This window comes from Echinops telfairi, unplaced genomic scaffold (genome assembly GCF_000313985.2).
Source record: "Echinops telfairi isolate 266 unplaced genomic scaffold, ASM31398v2 ScPeMD7_7469;HRSCAF=8507_1, whole genome shotgun sequence".
NCBI lineage: Eukaryota > Metazoa > Chordata > Mammalia > Afrosoricida > Tenrecidae > Echinops > Echinops telfairi.
Genome location: NW_022111373.1, coordinates 81648576 through 81662655, shown reverse-complemented (window position 1 = coordinate 81662655; position 14080 = coordinate 81648576). Strand labels below are relative to the sequence as shown.

At 38.5% G+C, this 14080-nt stretch overlaps 3 protein-coding genes across 3 annotated transcripts in view; 1 reads left to right on the top strand and 2 right to left on the bottom strand.

The window, feature by feature from the left end:
• AK6 (adenylate kinase 6) overlaps positions 1 to 5925 on the bottom strand; it is a 12513-nt gene extending 6588 nt beyond the window's left edge. The window contains exons 1-2 of the mRNA XM_004703554.4: positions 5852 to 5925; positions 3682 to 3774 (exon numbers count right to left, since the gene is read on the bottom strand). Of these exons, the coding sequence (XP_004703611.3) occupies positions 3682 to 3774; positions 5852 to 5879 (121 nt within the window). The 5' untranslated portion in view covers positions 5880 to 5925. The remainder of the gene's footprint in view (positions 1 to 3681; positions 3775 to 5851) is intronic.
• On the bottom strand, positions 2033 to 5893 carry TAF9 (TATA-box binding protein associated factor 9). Its single transcript, NM_001286172.1, has 3 exons — positions 5852 to 5893; positions 3682 to 3774; positions 2033 to 2975 (listed from the first exon to the last, which is right to left on the bottom strand). The coding sequence occupies exon 3, from the start codon at positions 2956 to 2958 to the stop codon at positions 2164 to 2166; it is 795 nt and encodes a 264-aa protein (NP_001273101.1). The 5' UTR covers positions 2959 to 2975; positions 3682 to 3774; positions 5852 to 5893; the 3' UTR covers positions 2033 to 2163.
• A 328-nt stretch (positions 5926 to 6253) lies between the features above and the next one.
• RAD17 (RAD17 checkpoint clamp loader component) overlaps positions 6254 to 14080 on the top strand; it is a 44417-nt gene continuing 36590 nt past the window's right edge. The window contains exons 1-5 of the mRNA XM_004703689.4: positions 6254 to 6328; positions 7339 to 7442; positions 10289 to 10546; positions 11099 to 11182; positions 12654 to 12810. Coding sequence (XP_004703746.1) covers positions 7401 to 7442; positions 10289 to 10546; positions 11099 to 11182; positions 12654 to 12810 — 541 coding nt within the window. The 5' untranslated portion in view covers positions 6254 to 6328; positions 7339 to 7400. The remainder of the gene's footprint in view (positions 6329 to 7338; positions 7443 to 10288; positions 10547 to 11098; positions 11183 to 12653; positions 12811 to 14080) is intronic.

The following is a 14080-nucleotide window of genomic DNA, read 5'->3' as shown; positions in this document are numbered from 1 at the left end:
GGGAAGGTGAGCATCATAGAATGTCAATTTAATAGAAGTGTTCTTGCTTTGAGGGAGTACGTGAGTGGAGGCCCAATGTCTAGGTTTGGTTTTTGGCTGTGTCACGAAGATGGACTTAATATTCACATTCTTTTAAAAATGATGAGTGTAGGAGATGGGCGGGATAATGGAGAACCAGAATCTAGAGGGCTGAGCACAGTAGCAGTGGTCTGGGGGATGGAGCAGGAGTACCCTCAAGGATTCAGAGAACTATCACGATTTAGAGACCATTTAGATATGCAGAGAATGTGAAAACTGATGTCGTTGGAAATAGGATTCGAGCAGTATCGATGATAGCAGAACATGTTTTAGACAATTTGGAAATGTCCAGATGATTACACCCAGGAGGACATCTAGAAATTGGACTAGAGATTTGGACTATAATGATAAATGCACAAGGGAGTGGTGGCCAGCCCTAAGTGTAGTGTAAGAGGAAGGGGGCAGGACTCCAAGAAGACTGCAGTTAACTCATGGGGAAAATATGGTGAGACACACAGGACAGGAACAGATTCAGAGACTGGAGGCAGTGTTGAGAGGGCGAGAAACTGTTTTCAAAGGCTTCCAGCCAGAGTTTAGGGAAGAAAAAAACAACATAGAGGTTAGTGCTGGATTGTCAAACTTTGTGTAAAGGCATAGACTGTAAACATTTTAGGCTTTGTGGCCTATCATCTTTAGATCATGGGCTCAAAATAGAAATAGTATTGTCTCTAGCCTCTTCCCACTAGAAGCCAGTAGCAATACCTCCTCATCTTATACCCCCAAATGCTACCATAGTTCTAAGACTCTCTAAATAAACAAAGAGCAAAAATTACCCTGGGTGGAGAGCTGTTTCATGAATATCTAATTGTATGGTTTCTTTTAAATTCTTTCATTTGAAGAAAAAAAGAGTATCTCAATCTCATAATCTTTTCTAAAAAGATTTCAAGATACAGTATATATCCAAGCAGTAATCATTAGGTAGATAATTCTATATATGAAAAAAACTTACTATAAAATACCTAATATCAGGTCATGTTGATTAGAAATCCTTATCTGGTAACATGGCGGTGCAACACAACCCTTTGAAGAATCAGAGTCCATAAACCAGAGTGGGTGCTTAGAATGCCGTTATCCTTAGGTTCAAGTGGTGAGTACATGTAGGAGAAACCCACCCAGAGAAGAGCAAGCGCAGCCTCGGGAAGGGAGAGTCCTTGGAGTGACGTTACCGGTTCCTATCAATGATGCTCAGGATAACGCAATTTCAGTAAACTTAGAAATGACACACCGATGGGACAAGTCAGAACTAGAAAATGGAAGCTGATTACTGCATGTGACTAACACCAGTCAATAAGCATGGCAAAGTTCAACAAGCAATGCCAAAACCAAATTTCATATAATATCTGGAGAATGCCTTGCTATGTCCAAAAGAAAATAAAGATCTACGGTGTCAGAAACTGTTAGCTAAATGGCAGCGTTGTACTAAAAATATGAGCAGGGTACTGACAAGCACATCAAGGATATGGCAAAGATGCTTAAAAATTGATCTCCATAAAGGGATACTGGAGAAAAACTGGGATGGAGGGGAGGATACTGTCTTTCAATGTAACCAAAGGTTATTTAAAATGGGACCAAGGAGGGAGTTGGGCAACTGAGAATAAATCTAGGCAAATGAGGATTCACTACGAATGAAAACACCAAGTAGAGATGTGGTTATTATCTCACAAATCTGATTGAACTAACCACAGGAGTGATGTACACACTAGATTCCACTCTTATCTAAAAACCCAAAACCAAGAGGTCTATTGGTAGTGTGACTCCAACCATGTCAATTTGTTGCAACCGGTGATAAGAAATTGCTTCTTAAAAACAGAATTTCTAAAGTACCAACAATCAAATTGATGTATACCAACTTTATTTTTACATGTAAAGGCTAATGAAAAGCCATTAACTAATTATATATATATTTTAAAAAATCTCAAATGAAAAGAAATTGAAAATTATATATATTAAAAAAATCTCAAATGAAAAGAAAAACATCTCAATTATATTTACTTATTAGATGCTAATTTTGTAAGACATGAGAAAACATCCAACATGCATGCTTAAGTACAATGGATTCAAGACATTACATGCACCAAGGCTGGATTACAAATTATCATAGTCGTCGTCATCATCATCAGCATCATCGGCATCCTCATCCCGTTTTCTTTTCAATGCATTTGATGGCTCACTGGCAGTATTTTGTGACGAAACCATGTTAGTGGCAATAAGAATGTTTTTGGACCCAATCAATGATGGATTAATCAGAACATTCTGAACTGATGTTGCTGGAATTGATGCTTTTACAGCCGGGGGCTGTGAGGTGGGCATCTGCACCGTGAACTTTTGTCCTGTAAGGGACATTGGCGTTCCTACTTTAGTTGTAACAGACATGGGCTGTGGGGTTGGTGTGCCCAGTGTGGGAGTACTAGGTCTGCTCGTAACAGAACCAACACTTAGCCTCGGAACGGTTATTCTTCCTGCGGAAGCAGAGGTCTTTTTCTGTAAGGACTTAAGCCTATAATTTGGAGCAGTCAAACAGTACCTATCTGGTGGCAGTCTAGGCCCTGAATATGGTTTGATCAATGGCAAAGGGGTCTGATTTCTTTGCCTTGCAATATCTAGTAAAAAATCTCTTGGGGGAGGAGAGGTAAAAGATTGGTCGGCACGACACTGGATTGCCAAACGCACATCATCTGCATCGACAGTTGCTTTCTTGGCATGACTGGAATAAATTTTTGCATCATCTAGAATTGTAGTCACATATCGGAAGGCAAACTCCAGCATCTGGTTTATAACTCTTGGCTCATATTCTGTAATCCCCATATCCTTCAGGATTTGTGCCATCATCTGTGCGTCTTTCGGCATGCTCTTGGGAGAAGTCACCTTGGCAGACTCCATGATATCCGATGATCAAACTTTAGATCATTTGAAAGAAATACGCACATTAGATCAAACCTGAAATAGTTACTTTAGTAGCAACTGTCAGGAATTAAAAAAAAAAACCCACCAAACCCAAAACTTTTAATATAAATATTTAACTGTTATGAGGTATGCTTAAAATTGCTCATATTTATTGAGGTTCTACCTTATAAAAATTGCAAAATATATAAATAGGAAGACAACAACTAAGGGCCAGAGTAAAATTATATACATATATAACTAAGAATATATTCGTGTCACTTTCAACCACCAAACTAATCCTAGAAAACACTGTAGAAACAGTCATATTCAACTGCCTACCGAGTTAAAGCTTATTTGTGAAATTAATCTACTTTCTCACTGTTTCCATTTACATACTGAGCACCACCTGTGAGTGTTCACCCAACTCTCCATATTCAAAGTCTAGCTATCCTAAGGATAGCGAAGGTTTTTAGGCTTTCTCAATTATTCTTGTTCATAAGAATTGCTAACCAATTTCGAGGGGCAGTGATTAAAATAGCCAGCACTGGCTAGCACTGGACACTCAATATTTTTGGTTCCTGGCAGGTTCTCTTTGCTTTTTGTATCGTCTCAGAAAATCACTTAGTACGAGTAATACATTACTATTCTTAGCAGGTTACCAAATAGGCCCTTAATACCTGGCTTGAAAAAAAAAAAATCCAACACCAAAGTATCCCTTACCTTCTTTAGCTAAATCACCCACATTAATGTATTTCAGTCCTGATCTTGATGCAAGTTCTTTGCCTAGTGTGGTTTTTCCAACCCCTGGTGTACCTGTAAGGAAAGTCATGGAAAAATACGTTTTGTGAATATTACTTATTAAATGCTGGCCATTTAGCTAGCTATTTGCCCTTACGGCTAAAAGCTGAAATAAATGTTTTCCTAATTAGCAATTATATACAAATAAACGGTATGACCTAATAAAAATGTCCCCAAGCCAGAGGAATGAATGTCAGAATCACCCATTCAGGTAACTGAGGCCAAAGATGCCTACCAACAACCAGGATTGGCCCAGATTACCTATCACCAATCATTCACCATCACTTACTTAACAGGTAAAAGAACTTAAGTCTTCATTGAAGATTTGATAAGTATGATGGACAAGTCTCATTTCTATGGAACCCTCATTACAGTGAACCCTCGCCACTTCGCACTTCGACTTCCGCAGCTTCACTCTATCGCGGTTTTTGCGTAACAGTGCATGCTGTCATTACTGCCACTGATTGGCTCATACTATACACGCTTGATGCCATAGATAATATAATAAATAATAAATGATAATTGTAACGTCCAAAATGTTTTACTGTATTTTCTTTTAGTTTAATAAATTGGGTAATACGAGTGTAATGGTGACTAAAGGGTGTTTTTTCATGTCCTCTATGCTCTAACTACGAAAGTATTTGATTTACAAATAAGGAGTCCTACTTCGCGGAATTTCATTTATCACGGTAGGGTCTAGAACCGATTAACCGTGATAAACGAGGGTTCACTGTAGGTCCTTCCTGAGAAGGAACTACTAAAAATTCGGTTTCCATCTTTCCAAAGCAGTACTGTGTGTTGGTTCATTCACTCCCTGCCATCCAGTCAATGCTGACTCATAGTGACCCCTTGTGGGTTTCCAACTACAGGCCAGCATGTAGCCACTACACCACCAGGGCTCCTTAAGACATACATATTTACATGTGGCATGCCACCACATATTCTCTTCTACATAAAAGGAATACACTATACATTTTTTCACCTTCCTACTCTCATGTTTACATTTCAAAATCATATCTGTGCTACATTCAGTTTAATAATGAAATTATGAAGCTCAATTAAAAACTGGTCATATTCAGGAAAAGAAAATTTACCACAAATCCACAGTAATAATAATGTTTGAACCCTGGAATCACGATTTATTTAAAAAATAAAAAACCCCTCAGATTTCTGACCATATAGTGCAGTATTAAAAAACAAAACTAAAAACCAACCTAGGTACTTTGACTCAAACAAATCACCCATTGTAAAAATCTTCCCTTTGTGGAATCTTGGACTAAATATAACTTGTGCACAACCAATGTTTGTTAACAAAACTCTTGCTGTTTCCAAAACAGTGCTGCAAGTTTTCTGTAGGTCGTAATATCATCTACACCCATCACTTTCCAGTAAGTGAGGTAAGCCGCCGTTAATATCGACCATTTTGTCTACACGTTGAAGCACAAAGACTGGCAACATCCAGCAGTTTATTTCCCCCCCCTCAACACGTCTCAACACCAAATATCCCCAAGAACCCCACGGTCACCCCCGAAACCACGAGAAAAACGACCAGAGATAGCTTTCTTAAAGGGTGAAAAAACCAACCGACATGCAGTAATCCAGACCCACAAACACCAGAACCCATTTGCGAACTCGAGTTCGCTCAGACGCAAAGGGAAAAAAAACGGGCTGCCCTGGAAGGCCTAAGGCCACACCGTTAACAAATCAAATCGCCGGCCTCACGCTGGCCCACTAAAACCCCGCGATAACCCTATTAAAAAAATCAAGAAGCAACACACCGTTCTGCAAAACCAAACCAAAACCCAGATTCAGGAAGACCAAGTAGTTAGCCAGACAGGGAGGCTGGATGTGTCTACCTCTCCCCAGCCACACCGAGCTGCCTCGCACCAACTGAAACAACGCCCGGAGCCACCGCTCTCCCCGCCCCCCGCGCAACGCTCGCGAGGCCCAACCGCCCGCCCGGGCGCCGGACACGCGGCCTAGACGGCCCCAAGTAGAACACTGACAGGCCTCGCTTCGAAGTCTGAGGCCCCCAGCACTCGTTAGCCCTCCCCGGCCCCGCCGCCCAGCCCCACCGGCCGCGCGCCCTGACCGGTGAGCAAGATGTTTGGCTGCTGCATGGTCTTCACAGCGATGCTCCGAGCGGCCCAACTCACGCTCCAGCGAACGACGGGGAGGAGCCGGAAGGGGCGGGCACCGGCAAACGCCCGCCGCCCTGGGGTCCTTGAGCTCCTGCATGGAGCTTCCAACTCACTTCTACGACCCGGTCGCTGACCATTGGTTACCTGGCCTTCTATGACAGGCTTCCATCTTGGGGTCCACGTCAGAGGCATAGTTCGGGTTCACACTTTAGGTCAGGCAGTACACTGGACAGCTAAGTTACCCGCCCTTTGGGCGGCCCCGCCCTTCGGGCCGGGTCGCGGAAGCGCCGGCTTCTATGGAAAGTCCCCGGGAGGCGGGGCCTCCAAGTGGCTCGGCCGTGGGTCCGGATAGAGTTGCTCAAACACCAGCAGCGGTGCCCGTGTACCTCCGCTCCTCTCTGCCCACGAGGGGATGCAGTTCTCAGAAAGTAAGGCCACCGCGGTTACGCCTCGAATAAATGCATGTCCTAGAGATGCCAGCCTGTCTCTGCCGTCACACATTCCCAGCTTCCGTCACCTCTCTTCCTCGTTGGGGATCATAGGGGTGAGGGGGCACAGCCCTCGCCTGCAGCCGGGTAACGGGAGGTCATTTTGGCTCACAGCTCATAAACACCACCACTTCGGGCCAAGTTTGAGTTTAGTTTTCTGTATGCAGTGTGTGCGGTACCGGTGGGTCTGCTCGAAATGTTGAAAGCCTCTGACATCTGAATCTGGCATCACTAAGACGGTTGCATGTTTTTTAAAGTTTTTAAAAGTTGCCTTGTTTTCGAAGAGTGTTTCGAGGCTTGACTATTAAGAAGTATCTCTTTTACGCCGATCTATCAACGACATTTATTTTGGAACTCTGTAACTAAAAACCTTTGTGAACAGTTTTTGCTTTGCTTTGAGTGTGTGGGAGGATTTAGACATTATAAACTATGTATGCCTTCGAACTATAAAAAAATCCAGTATCCCTTGCCATTTTTATATTGGTTGACCATAAGCACTTTTCTTTGGTTAGTCAGTGCACTAGTTGTCCAAAACTAATTGTTGCCCCCTCCAGTTTTTAATATGGAAAAAATTGTAATAAGATTTAAGTTATTCATCCAAAGTAGTTGGTAAGCTTGAATTCATGTTTTGCTGTATTTTATAATTTTAGAAATGAACAATTAAATTTGAGATGGCAAAAATTTAATTATCAGTATAAAGTCTGCCAAAATTTTGAAGAATAATGATAAAATATAGGTACATATGTGCATTTTTCTCTTTAATAGATTTTTAAAATTCATATGTGAAAAAGTTTGGAATACTAAAAATAATTAAGTTATTGAAAGTAAACTTTAATTTAGCATTTTGGTTTCATGCTTTACATATGTGTACTCTATACTCTTACTAGTTCTTCAGCATTAATGTGTATGGTTTTTCTTAATTGAGTTTTTTTATTTATTTTGTTCTCTAGGTGAAGTATATTTTAATGTACTATAGATTACATACGACGGATGGGAACTATCAAAGTTTATAATGTCAAAAACTTCTCTTAGACCAAAGCTATCTTCCACAAAGGTAAAATAAAATAACCATGTGCAAATTGACCAAAAGGAATGAGGTTTTTTTTTTTAACTCTAGACTATTTATTTTAATTGGGAGTTAATACATGCATCATTCCATCGTTCAATCACATCAAGCAATATTCTGCAATTGCTACCACAGTCAGTTTCCAAACATTCTTTTCCTTCTTGAACTCCTTGACATCATCTCCCTTGTATCTCCCTCCCCCATATTGTACCCTCCCCCCCAAACCCCTGATTCTACTTTCTGTCCCTATCAATCCTGTTCATCAATCCTGGGTTTCATCTACTGACAAACAGAAAAACATATAACACAAATTCAAGAGAGTGACCACGCCTCTATGACATAACACATCTGAGTTAAACCCTAATATGAATTAACAAAAAAAAAAATACACAAAAAATGTTGAATACCAGATCCGATCCAGCGTGCATCAGAAGGGGGATCAACTGACAAGGTTTTAACTGTTCACAGTCAGGTTCATCCCTTTGATCTTCTATACTCCAGTGCACTCTGTTTAGTAACCACGTCCCTCCCATCCCTCTATTATGGATAGAAGTAGATCACTGGAGACTTATTTCCTGTATAGTTCCCACAAATGTATCTTAGACTCCCACTGTCATCCATGGCTTTCTGCAAACCGGATTCTCACAATTTAGGCTCTGATACGATTCCCTTCTTTGACTTTGGGTTGTATGATTTACAATCCTTCAGTGACTGTTGATGGTTCGCTTCTTCCACGTGGACTTAGTTGTCATCAGAATGAGAATTTTTTGGGTATGTTCTTAATGACTTATCCCTGCTATCACCGTAATAGTGCCTAGTATCTGTTTTGTTATTTAGTTATAAGTTGTGAAACAACCTTAATATTGAGAAAGCTTTTCGATCCCAGTCTCAAAGAAAAGGTTGTACACTGTTAAATAAAACATATGAATTATACTTGGTGTTATAGCAAACCACAGACCATAAACCTACTGCCATTGGGTCAGTTCTGACAGTGACCTTGTAGACTTGCTCTGTGAGGTTTCTGAGACTGTAAATTTTTTTTTTAATAGTTTTATTAGTACTTTATTCACATGCTATATAACTAAATAATTCATTATACCAAGAATTGTACAGTTGTCACCATATTCAATTCTAGAACATTTTCTTCCTTGCAGTCATTGTTATTCCTGAGGCTCTGAATTTTTATGGAAGCAGACTGCCTCATTTTCCTCCACAGAGCAGCTCAGTGGATTCAAACTGCCAACCGTTTGGTAAAGAGCCCAACACTTAACCTCCTATGACACTACGGTTCCTTAATGGACTCTATATTTTAGCAATCTTGTGGCTCAGGGTACCTCAAATTGGGATAGGTGGGATGGGATTGACAGCAGACAGTATCATATTCATGCAAGGTAACAGTTTTCTTAGTAATGGCTGTGATTTTCATTGATCTTAAGTAAATTATTTAACTTTACCATGTTTCCCCCTCAGTAATTAGGAGTCCATGTTTATGTTGCTAGGCAATAAAACTATAAAATCTATCAGTAATATGCTGATTGATATGAATTGAAAACAGGTTTTAATATATCAAAGTATTTTCATAGACCCTTCAAAGTAGAGGATACAGACCAAATTTTACTGCCACTGAAAATATTTTGAAGATGTTGAAATGAACTGCATAGCTGGTACTAAAACTCTTTCCCTCCCCACCCTCCACCACCATGGTATTGTTTTCTTAATAACTTTGGTTAGTGTTAACTAATCTTCAACCTCATAAGGTTTGTGACTGTATCTATAAAATGCAGTAACTCACTGCCATTCAGTCCATTCCAACTCCAGCAGCCTAACAGTCCCACATGTACATAGGTCTCTTTATAAAGCACATCTAAGGCTCTCCTGGCTCTACTTTCAACTCAATCTTGTGACTCTTTTTTTTAATAACATTGTGTTAGCATATAGCTCAAAACTCATATGATTGAGTCTTTTTAAAGGACAATCTAATCTTGGTTCCTTTTTCTTAGCTTGCCAGGATGTTCCAAAAGTCAGATACTAGACTAAATTTTTGTAGATTTAGTCCGTTGGTTCTATGTGAGCAGTAGGATTTTAAGAAAATCCATGTTAAAATTTCTAATGATTAGAAAATGCTTTTTAAATCTTTGGGTTACAATTGCTCGGTTCCACATTTTTCTCTGCACTTACAAAGGATTGTAAAGAACAGGAGAAGGGAAGGCAAATATAGAGAGGCCGACAGTTCTGTAGACCAGGAGAACATGGCATAAAATACACCGACTTTCCTACTCTGGTTCCCAGTGCTAGTTTTCTTAAGGCTAAATCTCATCCTTCTGTCTGCAGTTTATGAAAATACTAGTTGCTTCAATCATTTAAGAAAATATAATCAATAAAAAAATTAATATCTAATCAAGTCATAATTACAAACTATTCATAGCATTAAGATTCTTTGCATATATTTTTACATTCTTAAAATTGATAGCAATTGTTTGGGTGTCTGAAATGTTCTAAATTTGTGAATGCATGGAATCTGGTCAAGGTTAAGATAGTATTCTTTTACATTTTTAAAATTAATCAGCCTATTATTAGAGTTAATAATTTCAGTTTGTATTCTTCATTCCTTTGTGTGTTCATCCTGACTGTGGATAAGAAAGCAGCTATTCATTTGCTCTTAACTGTGAGGTAGAAAAGTAATAAATACAAAAAGAGCCTGTTGTAGTTAGAGTTGATTTGTAAGGTTTTTATTTTAAATGTTACTGACATGAATGTTTTGTTTCCAAAGGTGAGTTATGTGGGGATTTGATGGGGGAAATGTGATGGTATTTACATGCCGTCTTGTTTTTCAGGTGGCAGACTGGGTAGACCCATCATTTGATGACTGCTCAAAGGATACAAGCATCTCTGCCATTGCTGCTTCGTCATTGGTTGTGAATAACTCCATTCATAGAAGAAAATGTATGCCTTCCACAGTAGGAAATAGCCCATTTCCAGCTAGAAAAAGAGGAAAGCTGTCCTCCTCGAAACAGACTCGTGGTCTAGAAAATTCAAAAGAATCTCTGCCTGAAAGTGTGCCATGGGTGGATAAATATCAGCCAGAAACTCAGGTATGAAGTAGCGAGCAGACATGTCTGAATAACTTAATGCCTGGGTTGTCTAGGGTGGGTGGGAAGGAGAGGGATATATAGTGTTAGATTATTACTCCTAAAAATCTTCATTCTAAATAAATTGGAATAGAATAATTTCTAGGGTGTTTTCATGGCGTAAGGTTCAAGTTTTCTCAACAGTTATTCAGAAGGTATACTATTGGTTAGTTTTTTTCTTAGATTAAATGTAATCCCAACCTAGATTCCACCTGTTTATTATATTTGCTAATTGTAGGTTTTTTTCCAATTCACCTTCCAAAATGTATTTCTAGAATTTTAAAAAAGGTTTATAAGTTGCAAACTTAACCAAGTAATTATGTGATGGTGTCAGCTTACAGTGTTCTTCCATGATAATATAGAAGATTAAGTATCATGAAAGAGACCCTTTCTATTAAAATGTTATGTTACTTGTTTGCTGCCCCGAATTAAACATTTTTGGCTTAACATGTGTTCATGCATCAGAAATCCTTGAATTAAAATATTTTATCTTTAAAATTGACATTTTTATCTTAGCATGAACTTGCTGTTCACAAAAAGAAAATTGAAGAAGTTGAAACCTGGTTAAAAGCTCAAGTCTTAGAAAGGCAGCCAAAACAGGTAATTAGTAAATCTGTTTAAAGTATTTTACACCAAGTGCTTCTCTGGCTTACAGGTGATTATAAGAAGTTAAACGTGTAGGACGTTTGGCTAAATAAGTCCTCACTTCCAGTAGACAGCTCCCTGACTTTACCACCTCTAGTCTCACCGAGAGCCTCAGAAGCTGAGTTCTCCCTTTTACTTCCACCTCTTTCCCACTTAGGTCCTGTCATGAACATAATGCACAGGTAGTTACCTAAGGTGCACATATACTTATCACATCAGATTATTTTTCACAGAAGCAAGCAGGCAAGTCATATATTAGTTTTGTACTAAAGATAGTATAAATACTCATCATTTGTTTTAAAATGATGTTTTCTGTTTCACTTCCTAGTTCTGGTTACCTTACACTCATCCAACAGCTTGCATAGTCTCTCTGTTTCTCTTTTTTAACTTTTTATTTGGAAACTCTTCAAATAGACAGGAAATATATAATATATCAAGAGATAGCAGTAGTTACCACTGAGTTTTATAGAAAAAGCCAGTCATTTTTTTTTTGTATAAATAAATTTGGTTGGAAAAAAAATAAATTTGGTTGTACTAATGTGTTAAAAGAAAAGAAAATACAGTTTTAAAAAATAGGATAGTGAATACTCATATACATCATTTTCCCTTTTAAATGTTTCAAGTAAACTGTACAAGATGACACAGGACTGGGTAGCACTTTGTTCTGTTACATCTGACGTCCTCATGACTTGCTCACTCACAACAAGAACCGGCACAACTGTAGATACATTTCAGTCCTCTTTCGTGTCTCCCAAGGTTTTGACTTGTTGAAGAGACAGGCCATTTGGAAGTCTCACATTCTAGGTGTGTCAGGTTATTTCCTCATATTAATAACTGGCCTTTCCTATCCTGCGTTTCTTAAAACTTGTTAATTTGAACCAAGGGCTTTATTAGATTCAAGTTGGACATTTTTGCAGGACTATTTTATAGATTTTATTAGATTTCATAGATATTTTAGATTCTATCGTATCAGAAAGCTTGTCTGGTTCTCTTGTCACTGACTTTATGTTTGACACTAGATTAAGAAGGCAACAGGCTAAAATCTTGATTTTTAAGCAACTGTCACTTAACTAGTAGGGATTAACAACTGCGCCATCTGGTCTACTTTATAAATCCTTATTTGATATAGCAAATCTTCCCCACATTTTTATTTAACTTTAACATCTCCATCAGACCATATATATGAGGGAAGTTAGTAGGACAACACAACCTCTAGTGTCTTTATAGCCTCTGATAAATATATTACTTAATAGATATTTTCTAAATAATCTGATATTCAGGTTAAGGTCTTCTTGTAAGAGTGTTATGTGTGCATAATTTGAGAGTTACTTTCCTAGGAGAGGTCTGTATTAAGGTTGAATTGAAAAGTATACTGTCATCCTGGTGATTTTTGATTTTTAAATAATATTTTTTTATTTGGTTTTAGGGTGGGTCTATTTTATTAATCACAGGTCCTCCTGGATGTGGGAAGACAACAACTCTAAAAATTCTATCAAAGGAGCTTGATATTCAAATACAGGAGTGGATTAATCCTGTTTTACCTGACTTCCAAAAAGATGATTTCCCGGAGATGTTTAACGTTGGTAAGGTTTGCTTATGATGGTAATGAATATATCTGGGAAAGCCTGTACACAGTGGAGCTTTGAAATGAACCACCTACTGTGTATTTGATTTCCAAGTCCTATTAGTTAGATGTGTTTGAGAAGAAGATCTGCAATGCCATTTATTCTTTAACCACAAAGATTGTTTTTAGAATTTGGGCTTTATGACCAGAACGTTGACTAGTTAGTCTGGTTCAAACTCCCCAGCGGAGAGTTTGGTTTTCACCTCTGAGTTGCTGAGTTCATTTTAGTAAGATCTATAAAAATCACCTGAAGATCTTGTTAAACTGTAGGTTCCAATTCAGTATGTTTGGGGTAGAAATGTAAATTCTCATCAGGGAGGTCCGACATAATGAATGGGTTCGAAGCTTTTCTTGTTTCCATATCCAAAAACAAAAGTAGAACGTTTGTTTCATTACAGCTTCATGTATATGCTTTTATACATCACCACCATCATTTTTTATTTTGGTAGTTTTGTTTTAAACATAGAGGTCACTAGAAGGAGCCTTGGTGGTACTGCTAACTGCAGGGTGCGTGGTGCAAACCCACTCCCACTGTGAAGGAGAAAGGTGAAGCTATCTTCTCCCATAAGGTTTGTAGCCTTGGGAATCATGCATAGGGTTGCTGTGAATGGGAATGTAATTCGCATATCATACAATTTAGTACTTCAGTCATAGTAAGACTTGTGTAATCATCATCACAGTTAATTTCAGACCATTTCTTCTTTCTTGTACTCCTTGTTAGTCCCATTTCCTCCCAACCTCCAATGCCATGACCTAGGTAATTATTAATCTAAGTACTGGTTTTAGAGATTTACATATTCTGGATTACATATGCAGAAATCAAACAAAACAAAAACAGGAAGCAAAAAAACATGACAAAACAGAAAAACCTTAAACAAAAAGAAAGTAAAAAATATTAAAAACTGAAACAACTTTAAAATGGATCAAAAGGGAGATCAAATTATAAGGTGTTACATTTTAACCTAACTACATCTACCATAATCCCTTTTACAGTACTCTCTGTAGTGAGAGTGTTCATATCCCTAGACTGTTGTAGAGGGTTTTCACCAGAAACTCAATCCACGTGTGGACCCTGCAAATGTATTTTGGACTTTTTAATCGTTTTATTAGGGGCTCATACAATTATTATCACAATCCATACATACATTAGTTGTGTAAAGCACATTTGTGCATCCATTGCCCTCATCATTCTGAAACCTTTTGCTCTCCACTTAAGCCCCCGGCATCAG